The following is a 14,793-nucleotide window of genomic DNA, read 5'->3' on the forward strand; positions in this document are numbered from 1 at the left end:
GCTAAATTTGAAGTAAACGCGCCACAAAAGAGTTTCAAAATTCAAACTGTATCAAAGTTACTCTTTTGTGGCGCGTTTACTTCAAATTTAACAAATATTATGGAAAAATCTTTTAAAATAAAACTAGAATTTTGTTTTGCATCAAAATGAAAATACATTTTCGCGCCACGTAATATTCATATCAGATCTTTTGTAGCTGGAATATTGTATGCGCCACTCATGGCGTTTAGCGGTTTTTTATTCTTGTATATTATAAGCTAATTGATATTCAACCTTGTAGATCACTTTCAGAGCGAACGAAATATGTACTCACTTTGGTATTTATCATAATGGCAGTTACGTATACGATACACATCTCGTAATCAAAAGAAATTGTAAAATTAGGGGGTCCCTACGAACAACAATAATTAACGGACGATGTGCAAGCGTTGCTCTCAGTATTTAACCCCTCCTCTCTTTGTTTGAATTTAAGTTTTCGCGACCAAGATACCTCTGGTATCAGTATTTCGTTGTTGCACTCTCGGTTTCATTTCAAATAACAACGACTGTATCTAGCGAAAAAAGTCAATAGCTAGCCAATCTTTGGCTGCTTTACAAATATACCGATACTATATACAAGTAATTAAAAATGTCGCGCACATATGCACTTTTCGTGTGCCTTTTCGCTGGTTTTCTTCTCGTAGATACACAATTTAATGTTGATATTCAAGAACCTAAATTAACTACATTTTTAAATAGGATAACCAATACAACTTTTGGTAAGTAAACAAGCTTTATTTACTAAATAAAATTTACAAATCTATAACACAATATTTAAACATTAAATATAAACTATAAATAAAATGTAAAACAAAATATTTACTTATTTATTTTTGTAGAGAAAATCAAAATAAGTTCCATTGGTACAAGTTTTTTAACAAAAATGTAAATAAAAAAGAAAAGAAAACCAATTTTTAAGTATATTTTTAAGTATATTTAAGACCTTTTTAAGTATATTTTATTTCACTTTATATAATACTTTATAAATTCAAAAAACTTATTATTGATACTGTACCTAAAATCTTGATTCAATGCTATTTAAATGCATTCATTTTTTTCAAATCCTGAGAAAACTAATACATATTTTTGAAAAATTTAAACGCAGAATAACAGATTGCATTATAACCGAAGGCCGAGAGTCCCTTATAATAAACAAAAAGTTTTTTTAATGAAATATTTGAAACTAAACGTCACACTAAATTTTCCTCTTTTTTTACCCCTGTAACTTATTAAAATAAACATTATAGAAGTTTTTAGGGACTTTCGGCTCTCGGTAATAATGTAATCTTTCATTCTGCGTTTAAATTTTTCAAAAATACTTATTAGTTTTCTCACGATTGGAAAAAAATGAATGCATTTAAATAGCATTGGGCCAATATTTTACGCCTACCCCCTTAAGAGGCGATTACGTAGACAAATATCCAATCTTTCATCTTTCATTCACATTCTAAGCTTCATATACGATTAAACAAAATAAAGTATTTATTTTTTTGTTTTTAAGTTTTATTATCCAACGTACTTTCCTTAATTTAATATATTTATTACAACAAACTAGCAATGCCTCTATACTTAAAAAAAATTATCCTGTTCCGCGAACCATCCTTCCTCATTTTTTATCGCCCATTCGTTGATTTTTAAATCAGACATAATAATCAGACGGAATCAGATCCGTTGAGTAAGTAGAGTGTTACAATAATTAAAATACTAAAACATGAATTGATTGCAGCATACAATTTGTATGCAATGGTATTGCCCTGTAAAATCGAAATACCTTTAGACAACTTTTAGCGAGATTTCTGCATTTTTTTTCTCGCAAAGTATTCAGTAACATCGAATAGTAATTCTCAGTTGATGTTTTATCTTTATTCAGAAAATCCGTTATGATTATTTCTTCACAATCCCAAGAAAATAAAGCCAGCCACTTTTGCAGAGAAATGCGAAATTTTTTTGGCACTGGAGAACCATAGTGTCTTCATTCCATCGACTGCGGTTTTGTTTATGTGTTAAAGAAATGGATCAAGTTTCATCCATAATATCAACAAGGCTTAAGAAATTTGCATCTTTTTTAAACCATGTCTAGATCGAACGCGATCTTAACCTATGCTCCATCGCTAGACTTCCCCTAATATACTCATTATTTATTCTTTTTTGTCACTCTACTCATCGATCTAAGGATTCTTATTTCCGCCACATGAATCCGTTGTTTTTTTTTTTCTTTTTAACTGCCCAACATTCATCCCCATACATCATAGTTGGTATTATGGCTGTTTTATAGAATTTTCCTTTCAGCTTCATTGGAATTTTTCTGTCACACAACACACCTCTTGCTTCCTTCCACTTTATCCATTCAACCCTAATTTTACTGCACGCATCTCAATATATTCCTCCGTTGTCCTGTAATACCGATCCTATGTATGTACTTAAAACTAAGACTGTTCATATTGTTCTGAAGCTATTTTTTTGTGGCATCTTAATACAAGTTAGTATTTTTAGTGAGAATAAGCCACAATTTTATGTTAAAATTAAGTTCATTTAACGTTGGATATCCACTTCGGATGTAGAAAATGTATTTTATGTGAAATAAACTTAATTTTAAAGTAAAATGGTGGCTAATTTTCACCAATTATGTGTGAGACTTCCAAGACTCCAAGACTCTATTCTAATTTTTCGAACCTGTAGTGGAGTTACCCCTGAAATAGTCCTCATCTGGAAATCAGAACAGAGGCTCAGTTTGCTTCTGGAACATTTTACCTCAGGAGATGTCATCATTTCAGTATAACATTTATTAAGCTAGAGTATAAATTCTTTTCATTATTATGGTCTGAAAATGTTTTTATGGTCTGAATGCCTTTTCTAGCAGCATCGTGTACTGCACGATTTAACCAACACACCACCAAATTGCACCAAAGCAACCAAAGTGCTGTATGACTCCCCACCCGCTGCATTTTTCTGAGTAGACCAGGATCCCTACCGTAAAGACTGTTCAATATTCCAATTTTTCAATTTTTACAATTTCGACATATTTTTTTCAAATTTTACTGTGCAACTTTATTTTATTTTGACTTTTTGACGTGACATAAAATATTTTCCATTTAACAATTTAAAAATTAGAATTGCTTGTTGCTTTTGAAGAGGTACTTCATAAGTATCTGCTATTAATTCCGAGTTACGTGTACTATTTAAATCTGCATTTTTTTTAAGAACATTAGGTAATGCCTTCCTTTAAAAGAGATTTTTCCCTCTTTTAATCTTAAAGTGGAAATACAGACTAAACTAGGCCTATTTGATTATTTTTAAAACCACATGGTGACACTTCACGGGAGGGTTCTAAATCGCTTGAAAGAGGAGTATTTTAAGTGTTTTCGGACTATTAAACGCCTATCCTTCAATACCATAGTATATCCAAAGTTATTAAGTTTGCCTATTAGATTTTTGTTCACCTCCAACAACTCCAACACATCCTTATAGCCCGGGAGATAGTATCAAATTTGACCGGAGCATTTTAGCATGGCTGTTTTTTTTATTTAGTTAGGTGTTCCAAAGCTTATTAACAAATGATGTGTCAGCTGGTCCAAAACCGGGGCTTTTAGGCAAGAAAAGATAAAATATGAAAGTAGATGGAAAAACAATACAACTTATATGTCAAATATTTATCTCCGTGACTTACATCCATAATGGCTTAGTGGTTAGGATACCTGGCTCTTGGCTTTCACCCAGGTGAGTTTCAATATTATAAACAATTATTTTTCAAATCAAAAAGTCAATTTTAAAAACAAAAAAGATTTCCGACGCCGGGAATCGAAACCGACTCTCCTGAGTAAGAGCCAGGAGCCAGATATCCTAACCACTAAGCCATTATGGATATAAATCACGGAGATAAAGATTTGACATATAAGTTGTAGGATTTTTCCATCTTCTTTCATATTATATCTTTTCTTGCCTAATAGTCCCGGTTTTGGGCCAGGTGACACATCATTTGTTAATAAGCTTTGGAACACCTAACTAAATAAAAAAAAACAGTCATGCTAAAATGCCCTGGTCAAATTTGACACCAGCTCCCGGGCTATTATTTATAGTACATAGAAATTTGAAAAAATTGAGGTCATTACTAGAGGCATCGAGATCAGCCATTTCACCATCTTCCAACCATATAGATATTGTCAACAACAAAGGTACCTATAATGAATGGGATCTGATTTTACTAGGACGTTTACTACTAATAGGCTGGAGTCAATCTTTTGATCTGGCCCGCGATATTCCCCGGATTCATGCCCAATTGAACACGCGTGGAACATGATGGGTCGGAGACTTCTTAATTTAGACCATCCTCTCGAGACTTTGAGAGCACTGCCAAAGAAGTTGGTTAGGGCATAAAACGAGATGTTCTAGGAGAATATTGACCACCTGATCAGAAGTGAACCCAGGCGCATCTAAGAGTGTGCCCTCCGAGGTGCATTAACACATTATTATTTGATTTACCATGTTGGGGCCATCTTGGGAATAACTCTACGAGACAAAATCAAAAACGAAGAGATGAGAGGAAGAGCAGAGGTGACTGACGTCATAGAAAGGATAGCCAGGTTGAAGTGGAGATGGGCAGGACACATAGCCAGAATGACAGATGGGCGATGAACGAAGAGGTTATTGGAATGGAGGCCAAGAGAAGACAAGAGAAGCGTCGGTCGACCGCCTACAAGATGGACTGACGATTTAAGAAGGCTAAATAAAAACTGGACCAGAGAGACGCAAGATAGACGGGGTGGGAAACAGGAGGAAGATGCCTATGTTCAGTAGTTGAGTGTCGAGGATGGATGATGATGACTTGATTTACCCTTTAAGTTATTTCAATCATTGAAATTTTCATCGTTTGTTTATTTTGCTACCCTGTATAATTGTACAAAACATTTTCAAAATATAATAATTTATATTCTCTTCTTCAGCCTGTTCGCATTCACTCCTCGACAAAGGCCTCTCCATGAGTTCCCCACTCTTTTTTTCTTTGAATTTATATTGGATGTTCATATATCTATGTCACTTAATATAATATTATAATTTGATTTAAATGCAATTGGCTATGCTATACCAGTAATTAATTTATTTTTTCTACAACCGTGTTAAAAATGTAATTTTTAGCACTCCATAGGAGTATTAAAAATGCTACTTTAAAGCACTATTGCTTTAAATTTTTGAAGGCACTGCAGTTAAAATTGAATTGCCAAATTGTGAAACGTCAAAATATTTATATTTCATTTATTAACATTAATCTTAATAGTACAACTTGCGCAATTTGAAAAAGGTGGTTTAAAAGGTTTTTTAAAATTTAATTTAAACTGTATTATTGCATTTTTAACACGTTTGTAGAAAAAAACTATTAAAATTTGTTAGAATATACGCTCTGAGCTTCGCTGGTGTCGCTCCTAGCGGATTACTAATTCAACTTTCACCGGTAATTTTTAAATTTATTATTTAATTGTTATCGCTTAATATTTACAACGCAAAAAGTAATTAAATTGTAATCGATTTTTTTAAGATTTTGCTAATCATTTTGACGTTCTACTGATAAAATATGAATTTCTTACTTCGGATACTTTCACAATTATTGTGTAGATGGCTCTAAGATTAATAGATTAATTTATAATTACATATTATGGAACATTATTTATTTATTTAATTTATTTATTTAATCAGTTAAGCCCATTCGTACCTTTCGGTGTTGGGCTGTTTACAACTAGTTCAATATCTACATTTCAATACATTTTAATAATTATACAAAACTTTTATTTTAACAATTAGTCCTGTCGCCAGGGGGGGTACAACGGCCTCGTTAATTCAGATGGACTTACTCAAGTTTTTTTTATGTATTTTGACCCGTAGAACACGAATTTTTTGGGTAACAGTTGATCCGAATGTCGATAAGATTGTTATAGACCAAGAACTTGAGGAATCAAATAACAGCGATTTTTGGCAAAACAAAACAATATTTTGTATTTTTTGGGCCATTTTAAGTAAAAAATATTTCTACAAGTTTTTTCGTAGGATGCACAGTTTTCGAGATAAACGCGGTTGAACTTTAAAAAAATCGAAAAATTGCAATTTTTGAACCCGAATAACTTTTGATTAAAAAATAAAATAGCAAGTCTGCTTACCGCATTTGAAAGTTTAAGTCAAATTATATCGGTTTTGATTATTTGCATTGGTAAAAATTTATTTTTTTATTGTTTAACAAAGCTATAAACACGTAGGGTTTCCCGTGCTTTTACATGCGTTTTAACGCATGTAACGTAGAAATAGTCTTGATTGCACTATAGTCCAGAGAAATAAGGTTTTTCTCGTGACACATCCCCCTCCAGGCCGAAACCAAATTTTTTGAGTAGTATGGACATCTATATTATTAACCTATATGTTTCCTGCAGCCGATTTTGATGATATACATAGTTATAAACAAATGAAAATCGAAAAACGGCAAATTATCGCTTTTTTCGTCTATTACCAAAAAGTTAAGCACTTTAAACAAATTTAAGAGTAAGAAACTCATAAATCGTATAAAAAAACTTCAATATGGCATTCGCTGAATATGTCCAATCTTATTGGTTGCTTAGAAAATTGCAAAATAAATCATAAATATTGAGTTTTTATAAATATTCGTAACTTAGGTAAAAATTAACTTAGAATCTTCTTATTACGCGGAATGCCGAGACTTCTTGTACTTAAATTATATTTTAAATTTCAAAGTAATTGGTCAAATAGTTTAAAAGTTATTTAATTTATTTTTCCCAAATTCATTTTTTTTGCAACACTATAAGTCAGAAAATTATGAGGTTACAATAATACTTCGGACAGTTTATGAAAGAAGAACATTTATACTATTACCTTAATTAAAAATAAATGACAAAAAATAATTTTAAACAGTGTAAAATTATTTTGCAAAAACATGTCCATTTTTTGCTTACTTATAAACAATTAGAATAACTTTTTAACCGTTACCCGTAGAAAAATTATTTTTTCATATTTAGAAAGACTGAATTTTTATACACATTTAGAAAGAAAAACAACTGTTCTAGGACATTTAAGGACAAAGTTAGCCCCCCCATTTTTTTAATTCACATGTTTTTGCAAAATTATTTTGCAATATCTATAATTATTTTTTGTCATTTTTTTAAAATTAAATTAATACTGTAAATTTTCTTCTTTCATAAACTATCCAAAATATTACTGTAACTTCATCATTTTCTGACTTACAGTGTTGCAAAAAAAATTAATTTTGGATAAACAAATTAAATAACTTTTAAACTATTTGACCAATTGCTTTGGAATTTAGGGTGTAATTTAAGCACCATAAGTCTCAGCATTCCATGTAATAAGAAGGTTCTAAGTTAATTTTTACATAAGTTATGAATATTTATAAAAACTCAAAATTTATGATTTATTTGGCAATTTTCTAAGTAACCAATAAGGATAGACATATTCAGCGAACGCAATATTGAAGTTTTTTATACGGTTTATGATTTTATTACTCTCAAATTTGTTTAAAATGCCCAATTTTTTAGTAAGAGACGAAAAAAGCGAAAATTTACCGTTTTTTGATCTTCATTTGTTTATAACTATGTATATCATCAAAATCGGCTGCAGGAAACATATAGGTTATTATTATAGATGGCCACATTACTCGAAAAATTTGGTTTCAGCCTGGAGGGGGATGTGTCACCAACACGATATTTTTTTTCCTTATTTCTCTGAACTACTAGTACCTATTCTACCTACTCGTTCGATTTTAAATGAGAAATCATAGAAACATCACTCACGCACTAGTTGTTTGTAGCTTCGTTTAACAATAACACAATAAATTTTTAGCAATGCAAATAATCAAAACCGACATAATTTGACTTGAACTTTCAAAGGCGCTAAGCAGAATTGCTATTTTATTTTTTAATCAAAAGTTATTCGGGTTTAAAAATTGCAGTTTTTCGATTTTTTCAAAGTTCAACCGCGTTTATCTCGAAAACTGTGCATCCTACTAAAAAACTTGTAGAAATATTTTTTGCTTAAAATGACCCAAAAAATACAAAATATTGTTTTGTTTTGCCAAAAATCGCTGTTATTTGATTCCTCAAGTTCTTGGTCTATAACAATCTTATCGACATCCGGATCAACTGTTACCCAAAAAATTCGTGTTCTACGGGTCAAAATACATAAAAAAAACTTGGGTAAGTCCATCTGAATTAACGAGGCCGTTGTACCCCCCCTGGCGACAGGACTAAATACAATTTTAATAAATATAAATTACTTATTTGACCCATTTTTTCTGTCCATATGTTTTAATCTTGTGGTGCTTCTTTGATACTTCTTTTCCATGCTGTTCTATTTTGAGCCAATTGTTTTACCATACTCCATTGCAGTCCTCTCTTCTCTGCTTCTTGTCTAACTTGTTCTTCCCATCTCATTCTTGGGCGACCTACTTTATTTTTCCCTTGTACTCTGACTTCATATACTTTTTTCGTTATTCTTGTGTCGTTTAGTCTGTGGATGTGGCCCAACCATCCTAACTGTCGTTCCCCTATAATTGTCTCTATGGGTTTTATATTTAGAGCTTGAGTTATTGTGTCGTTTCTTATTTTGTCTCTTCGTGTGACCCCTTCTATTTTTCTCAAGAATCTCATCTCTGTAGCTTTGATTTTTCTTTTGTTGTTCTTTGTTAGCGTCCACGACTCACTCCCATAGACGATTGATGGTCGAACCACTTTTTGGTACACTTGTGTTTTGACTTCTTTGGGTACCTCTTTCTTTCCAAAGAACGTATTTCTTAATGTATTATAAATTGTCCCTGCTTTTCCTATTTTATTGTTTATTTCTTTGTCTATTTTACCATCTTCTTCAATAATTGTACCTAAGTAGTTGTAGTTGTTTACTTGTTCCAAAACTTGTCCTACCTTAATTTTTATCACTTTTTTTGTAGTTGCCATAACCATTGTTTTACTTTTATCTGTGTTTATTTCCATGTTCATTTTTCTTAGTTCTTTTATATAAGTGTTTATTATTTGTTGCAGTTTCTCTTCCGTGTCAGCTAACAATACCATATCATCTGCAAATAGTAATTCTTGTATTTGTACATTGTTCATTTTCCATTTTCCCAATATCATATCTTTAGATTTCTCCTTGCATTGCTTTATTGCGTCATCTATTACCATTGAGAAAAGTAATGGACTTAGTACACAGCCTTGTTTTAGTCCTATCTTTGCCTGGAATTCATCAGATTCTTGATTGTGAGTCCTTATTTTTATTTTATTATTTTTATATAAGGCTTTAATTATTTCTATCATATCCTTTTCTATTCCATTTTTCTTTAAACATTTCCATATATCTTCCCTTCTTATTCTATCAAAAGCTTCTTTCAGATCAATAAAGCATATGTGTATCTCTTTGCCTTTCATCAATAGTTTTTCTCCTATTTGTCTCAATATGAATATCAGATCTTGGGTACTCCTTCCTTTTCTGAAGCCATGCTGGGATTCTTCTAGTTTTATTTCTAGTTTTTCCCTTAGCCTTTTTTCAATTATTCTATTGAATATTTTGGCAGGAACGCTTGTCAATGTAATACCCCTATAATTTTCGCAATTTCTTGCGTCTCCTTTCTTAAACAGTGGTACTATTATATCTGTTTTCCAATCAGATGGTATTTCCTTTGCTGTGATTATTTCATTTAGTAGTTCTCGGAATTTTTCTTTTGAATTTTCACTCATGTACTTTAACATTTCAGCTGTGATTTCATCTTGACCTGGAGATTTTCCCAATTTTAATTTGTCAATGGCTTCTGCAATTTCCTCTTTTGTTATTTGCTGCATTTCCTCTGTATTTTCGATCATGTCTTCCTCTCTTTCATGTTGATATTTTTTCCATTCTGTTAGTTCTTCAAAGTACTGCTTCCATCTTTGCATTATTTCTCTTTCTGTAGTTAATATATTTCCTTCTTTATCTCTTATGTTTCTTAATCTATGTGTTTTCTTTTGTCTTAGCTGTTTCAATGTACCATAGAACAATTTTTGGTTATTAAAATAGTTTTCATTCATTTTGTGTCCAAAATCTTCCCAAGACTTCTTTTTTGCCGTTTTAATTTCTTGTTTAATGTCGTTTCTGGCCATTTTATATTTTTCGAAATCGTCCTCCGATTTGGTTTTTAGATACATTTTCCATACTTTTTTCTTTTCTTTCACTTTACATTGTATTTCCGCTGTCCACCATTTACTTTTCTTCGAATATATGTTTGTGATTTTAGTTGTTCCGCATACTTCTTTTGCTGTTTTCAATATGATTTCCTTAAATTGATTCGATTTATTTTCTATTCCTGTGTTAATTGCCTTTATAGTCTCGAACTGTTTGGTTAACTTCTTCTGGTATTTCTCTTTACTATCTATTTCTCTTAATTTGTAGCTTTTTATTTTTTCTTTAGTTATCTTCTTTCTTTTTTCTGTTGTGTTATGTGTGTACACCCTTAGTTCCATTATAAGCAAGTAATGGTCACTGCTTATTTCAGCCTCTCTTTTTACCTTTACGTCTTTTATCATCTTTAGGTCTTTTCTTTTTATTAGGAAATAGTCTATTATGGATTTTTCTTTTCTCGATGAGATTTCTCTAGTATATTTGTGTATGTCTTTGTGCATAAATTTTGAATTCGTTATAACCATATCATTTGCTATACATAGATCTATGATTCTGTTTCCGTTATCATTTTTCATTTCTTCTCCATGTTGCCCTAAGTATCGTTCAATCCCTTTATTGTCTCTTCCCACCCTACCATTTAGGTCTCCCATTAATATAATGTTTTCTCCTTCGTTGTCCATCTCTGCTTGTAATATTTCAAAGAATTCATCTTTTTCCTCTTTTTTGGCATTATCATTTGGCCCATATGCTACGATTATGCTGGTTATATTTGTATTATCTAGTTTTACTTCCACTACCAATAATCTTTCGTTTATATATCTTTCACCTATTATGTTATTTGTCTTTTCTGTTTTAACTATTAGGCCTACACCTCCCGCGCCCCATTCTTTTAAGTCAACTCCTGACCAATATAAGCGGTAATCATCATTTAGATCTACTATTCCTCTACCTTTCTTTTTTATTTCAGTTACTCCCAAGTAGTCTATATTTTGTAGTTTCATCTCTTCAATTATTTCCTCTTCTTTACCGTTAATACCTCGCACGTTCCATGTAGCCATTTTTATGATTTCCTTTTCATTTTCCTTATGTTCCGTATTTTTATATATCTCACCATTTTTGTTCCTCGCTGTATTTGTAGCTTCATATATATTTTTATTCGTGTCCATTTTATTTGCCAGGTTCGTTGTGTTTGTTTTCATGTCGCTTTCAATTTCTGCTATTCGTTTTTTGGATTTATTACTTCTAGTTTTTTCATAGTCTTATTCCATTTCCATATCTCACCATTTATAGTTATTTTATTGTATCCAATTTTCACCTTATTTCCTTTTAATTCTTCTTCTTTTGCCATTTTTCTTATTTGCTTGTTTTTCTCACGCTCCTTTGTTGTCATGTCATGATTTATGTATTCCTGCTGCAGTTCATGATTCCTGCTGCAGTTCTTTTAATTTGTATTTGTTTTTCATGATTTGTTCTTTTTCGTCTTCATGATTTATTTCAATTAAGCATACTTTTCTTCCTATTTTATGAGCTGTTTTTACATTAATATTTATCTGTAGAGTGTTTTTTATTATGTTCTCCACGAATTGTTTAAGTTCTGTTTTATTTTCTGTCTCAATTTTAATTCCTGACATCACTATATTATTTTTCCTTTTCTCTCTCTCTAGCCATTCAATTCTATCATTTTTTCCTCTAGCTTCTCTTTTATATCTTTATTTTCTTCTTTTAGTTTTTGATTTTCTTGTCTCAATATCTTATTTTCTTCTCTTATCATTTTTATATCTTCACTGGTTTTGTCACTCTGCTTTTTGAGCTCCGACACCATCTCTATTAATAGATCTAGTTTTTGTTCTTTACTATTTGTTTTAGATGGTATTTGTGAGAGTTTTCTATTTTTTGATCTTTGAGTCGCATCATCCGGATCTCTTTTCCTTTTGCTGTCGTCCGAACAGTCGTCGCTGTCCTCCATGTTCTTGTTTGTTTCGCTTTGTATTATGTTATTATCACCTTCCGCCATGTTCTTGTTTATTTCACGGTATCTTAGTTGGTATCTCAACGATAGGAACTTCGCCCAGATCGACTCTTCAAAAGCTAGGTTCCTCTTTGAGTCCTCAAACTAAGTAGTTTATTTTATTTTTCTTCCCTAAGTATTTTAATTTTTAGAGTTTTCCCTTTTTCCGCGACTTTTACTACAGTCTGGCAACGTCGCCGTGACGTGGAGCGTGACCCGTCTACCAGCTGGCTGTTGAAACTCGTTCACTTTCCTATGTCCGTTTTTTGTGTTTGTTTGTTTATACACTCTTAATTCACACTTAATTAGTAATTTTTGTTTATTTTTTCACTTGTATCGTCAGTATGCACTTTTATATTCACTTTATATTGGAAACTGTTATTTAATTTCCACTACTACATCCAAAATTCGGTAAAATAGTAGGTGGTATTTCAATAACCTTCTCTTGGCTCTACACCGTTGCCGGTTCTCCTATTATGGAACATTAAAAAACTTAAATTCAGTATTTAAAACGTAAGTATATTTAAGGTAAAAATATATACGACAGCTTTGACCAACTAATATTTTTTATAATTAATGTTTTTAATTTTAATTTTAAATAAATCTCTTTGACATTTATGTCAAATTTCCGGTAAACGTTTACAGACTTGTCACTACTGGCGCTCGCGAATTTGTAAATATCCCCTCTACGTACGAGCTCACAGCGTATACAACAATAAAGGTAGATGGTATTCTATAGTTGTTATGATTTACGTACCTATTGACAGTATAGGCAGTTTTGATGTAATGTCAAGAAAAATATAAAAATGGAATGTCAGTCAAGTTCAAGTAAAAGTTTTTGTAGATATTGTCCTGTAATTGAGAATGAATAAATTATAATTGTCGATATATATAAGTCGTTTGTAGAAAAAATATTGTATGATATACGTGTTAAAAAGTACATTTTTAAGGCACTCATGTGAATTGCAGAATTCGCTTCGCTCATTCTGCAAACTTTCACATGCGTATCTTAAAATTGTACCTACTTTTAACACTTGTATCATAAATAACTATTATTATTTTCTTTTTCTCTTTTACTCTTTTTCTCTTTAAATTCGCATAATTCTTAGAAATGAAACTTATTTCGTGTTGGCCAACCCATAAGACCTAATAAAAACTAGATATGTATAAAAATAAAGAATCATCTGAAAAAATGCGCAAATAATAAAAAAGAACACGCGAAACTAAAATTCAAAACTTGAACTATAACCCAAACAGAATAATTAAGATAAGCAATTATCGAAGTGAAATATATTGATAAACATTTTTTCTTTGTTAGTCAAAACAACAACTGTATAAATTTAATGTTGAATCGAATGGGAAAAATAAATATAAGTACCTACATATTATTATATCAAGCTAATTTATCATTTAATCCATGCTTCCATATTTATCCCAAATTACCAGGTTCTTTATTATTAAATAACGCGTTTCAATAATAAATTATTTTTCACCTACTTATTGCGTATTAAAAGAAATCATGATGATTTCCTGCTCACCTATCTGAAATAGAAATAGATATACAATATTCAGATTGTAGCTATTATACCAGGGCATTTAGAAATAAAAACACCGGAATAAATTGATTTTTAAATACAGCGCTTATCGGCTTGCAACCTTTTGCATTATGTTCGCGATGACGTCATACTCCAGGGAAATAAGGCAAAAATATATCATGTTCGGGACACTTGAGCAGCCAGGTTGTAAATGGGTTTTTTGGGTACTATATACCTAATACATTATACATACAAAAATGCCCGTCGCAGTTCGGACGAGAAATTTAGTTATTAACAAATAAGTGTCAAAAATGGCAGTTTTTTCGTTTAAATCGCTACGGCTAAAAATAGGGTAATTAAATATCTTATTTATACTGTTATTCTTGTAGTAGATGAGCCAAGCTTTAAAATGGCAGTTTTTGAATTTCGGTTCAATCATTTGTTGCTTCAGAAATTGCAAAATAAGACTAAAATTTCGAAAATAAAAAAATTGCTATAACTTTTGTGAAAATTACCGTAAGACTTTCATATTGCACGAAAAGTTGAGACAAACAGTCCATATAATGCACAAAAAATTTTAAGAGGATTCGTCAATTAGTTTAAATTTTATTCAATTTGTTTATCCCAATGAGCTTTTTTTCGCAACAATATTGTTCAGAAAATAGTAATGTAATAGTAATTCTGTGAAAACCATATGAAAGAAGAAAAATCATGATTTCAAAGTATTTAAAAAAATCATTAAAAAGTCATTTTTATCATTCCGAAAACATTTTACTAGAGTAGGGTCATTTTTAGTTCATAAACAATTTGAATCACTTTATTAATATTGACCGTAGGTTAAAACTACTTCTGGATTTGAAAAGCTGGTATTTTTATACGAATTTTCAAAAAAACACTTTTTGCCTAGGTTAATTACAGTCAAAGTTAGCCACTTTTTTTATTTAATTGACAGCTACTTTGTTTATAACAATTAAGCAACCCAACTAGCGCCATTTCGAAGTTTAAGGTATATAGTTTATGTGTAAAAGTTTGAGTAAACTTTAAACTTCAACAGAG

The 14,793-nt window shown here is 31.1% G+C and overlaps 1 protein-coding gene across 1 annotated transcript in view; it reads left to right on the forward strand.

Moving 5' to 3' along the window:
• Nucleotides 1-366: 366 nt before the first annotated feature.
• Nucleotides 367-14,793, forward strand: part of LOC114327224 (uncharacterized) — a 128,605-nt gene continuing 114,178 nt past the window's right edge. Inside the window, exon 1 of the mRNA XM_028275772.2 lies at nucleotides 367-758. Coding sequence (XP_028131573.1) covers nucleotides 629-758 — 130 coding nt within the window. The 5' untranslated portion in view covers nucleotides 367-628. The remainder of the gene's footprint in view (nucleotides 759-14,793) is intronic.

The sequence above is a fragment of the Diabrotica virgifera genome, chromosome 1, assembly GCF_917563875.1.
Source record: "Diabrotica virgifera virgifera chromosome 1, PGI_DIABVI_V3a".
Taxonomy (NCBI): domain Eukaryota; kingdom Metazoa; phylum Arthropoda; class Insecta; order Coleoptera; family Chrysomelidae; genus Diabrotica; species Diabrotica virgifera.